The sequence below is a fragment of the Camellia sinensis genome, chromosome 2 (assembly GCF_055761805.1).
Source record: "Camellia sinensis isolate YWXY chromosome 2, ASM5576180v1, whole genome shotgun sequence".
NCBI classification, from domain to species: Eukaryota; Viridiplantae; Streptophyta; class Magnoliopsida; order Ericales; family Theaceae; genus Camellia; species Camellia sinensis.
The window spans coordinates 139,378,895-139,380,426 of record NC_138962.1 but is presented as its reverse complement, the minus strand read 5'-3'; the positions used below and the strand labels follow the sequence as shown (position 1 = coordinate 139,380,426).

Sequence of the window (1,532 nt, the reverse complement as noted above, 5' to 3'; positions counted from 1 at the left end):
TTACCTCTACCATAGTTAGGTAGGTTAGTTTGGCATGAGGAGTTTGCCAATGTATAGTTAGTGACAGATGGGTGTGACTATGTTTGGTGGCCATTAGTGCATCTAGGGGTTCCTGCAAGTCCACAGACTGATGCCTCTAACATGGTATCTCAATGTTGATGTGGTTTAAGCTTGATTGCATCTGTGGTTAATGATTTAGTTGCTTAGCTCTATTCTAGGCTTGACTAACTTCGGTTTTGCCTTTGGGATCTTTGGATTAGTATGGGCCATTCTAATAATAGGTTCTTCTTGGGCCTTCTCAAGCCCTGTTCTTGTCATTTTTTTCCCTCTAGAGTTCTCTCCCTCACCATCTTGGCCCTTCGCTAGATATTTGAGTTTGTTATGCTTTGAGTTGGGCTAGGTTGTTCTTGGGCCTTCTTATTCTGGATCGGTCTTCTTCGTCGTTTGGTTACTAACATCCAAGGCCCAAATGTTTCTTCCCCAAATTGCTCATGTTACAGATTATCGTTGTTTTCAAGCCTACATGTGATAGGGACATGCTCGCTAGAAACAGCTAGATTATTCGCTGTCGGTTGAATAGATGGTTCCTTGAATTTACATGTTTTCTCCTCTGTGCATACCAAATTCCATATACGGGAATCTACTTATACTGGTCCCATTGCTCTAGAACAGCTCGATGGCACCAATTATTTGGAGTGGTCTTTGAACGCTGAGATTAAGATCCGAGGGTGAAAACGATGGGGTTATATCTCAGGTGTTAAGGCTGCACCAGCGGATACTAAGTCCGAAGAATATGAAGCATGGGACGATGAAAGTAACTTGGTCAAGTCTTGGCTTCTTGATGCAATGACGAATGAAATCCGATCTCTGTTTCTGCGGCTACCTACGACCAAGGAAATATGGGAGGCTGTCCAAAGTACATATGCGGTTGAACAAGATGCTTCCAAGGCTTACCAATTACACTGCGAGGTATTTTCTGTCCAGCAAAATGGAGGTTCGATTATCTCTTATTTTGGCAAGTTACAGAAATTATGGCAAGAACTTGATGCTATTGAGGGATGCTCTATGGACTGCTCCGCTGATATTTTGAAATATACCACAAAAGTTAATTCTCAGCGTGTGTATATTTTCTTGGCTGGACTTGATCCTCAATTAGATGGGGTCCGAGGTCGTATTCTTGCTACCAAACCACTTCCAAACATACATACAGTTTATGCGACTGTGTGTGCAGAGGCTAATCGTTAAGGAGCTATGCTTGGAAAAAAGATTGGGGACAAGTCAGGAGAAGCAACTGTCATGGTGGCTCGCAAAACTCCCACTTCCAAGAAAGATCTGTGGTGCATTCACTGCAACAGTACAGGGCATGCCGTGGACTCATGCTTCAAACTCCACGGCTATCCAGATTGGCATCCTAGAAGTAAGAAAGCATCTCAGACGAAGGGAAATCTCACTACTACTTCGGCATTTACTGCTCAGTCAGGTATGACATTTACTAGTAATAGTGATTAGATCATTGACTCTGGTGCAACAAA

The 1,532-nt window shown here is 43.0% G+C and overlaps 1 protein-coding gene across 1 annotated transcript; it reads left to right on the top strand.

Moving 5' to 3' along the window:
• Positions 1-846: 846 nt before the first annotated feature.
• On the top strand, positions 847-1,245 carry LOC145819082 (uncharacterized). The gene has a single exon (XM_082913069.1). It carries the CDS (start codon positions 847-849, stop codon positions 1,243-1,245), a length of 399 nt encoding a protein of 132 aa, XP_082769195.1.
• Positions 1,246-1,532: the final 287 nt, after the last annotated feature.

Bases quoted from the DNA above. Each gene is read 5' to 3' on its own strand.
- LOC145819082 (XM_082913069.1), top strand. From the start codon at position 847: ATGACGAATGAAATCCGATCTCTGTTTCTGCGGCTACCTACGACCAAG.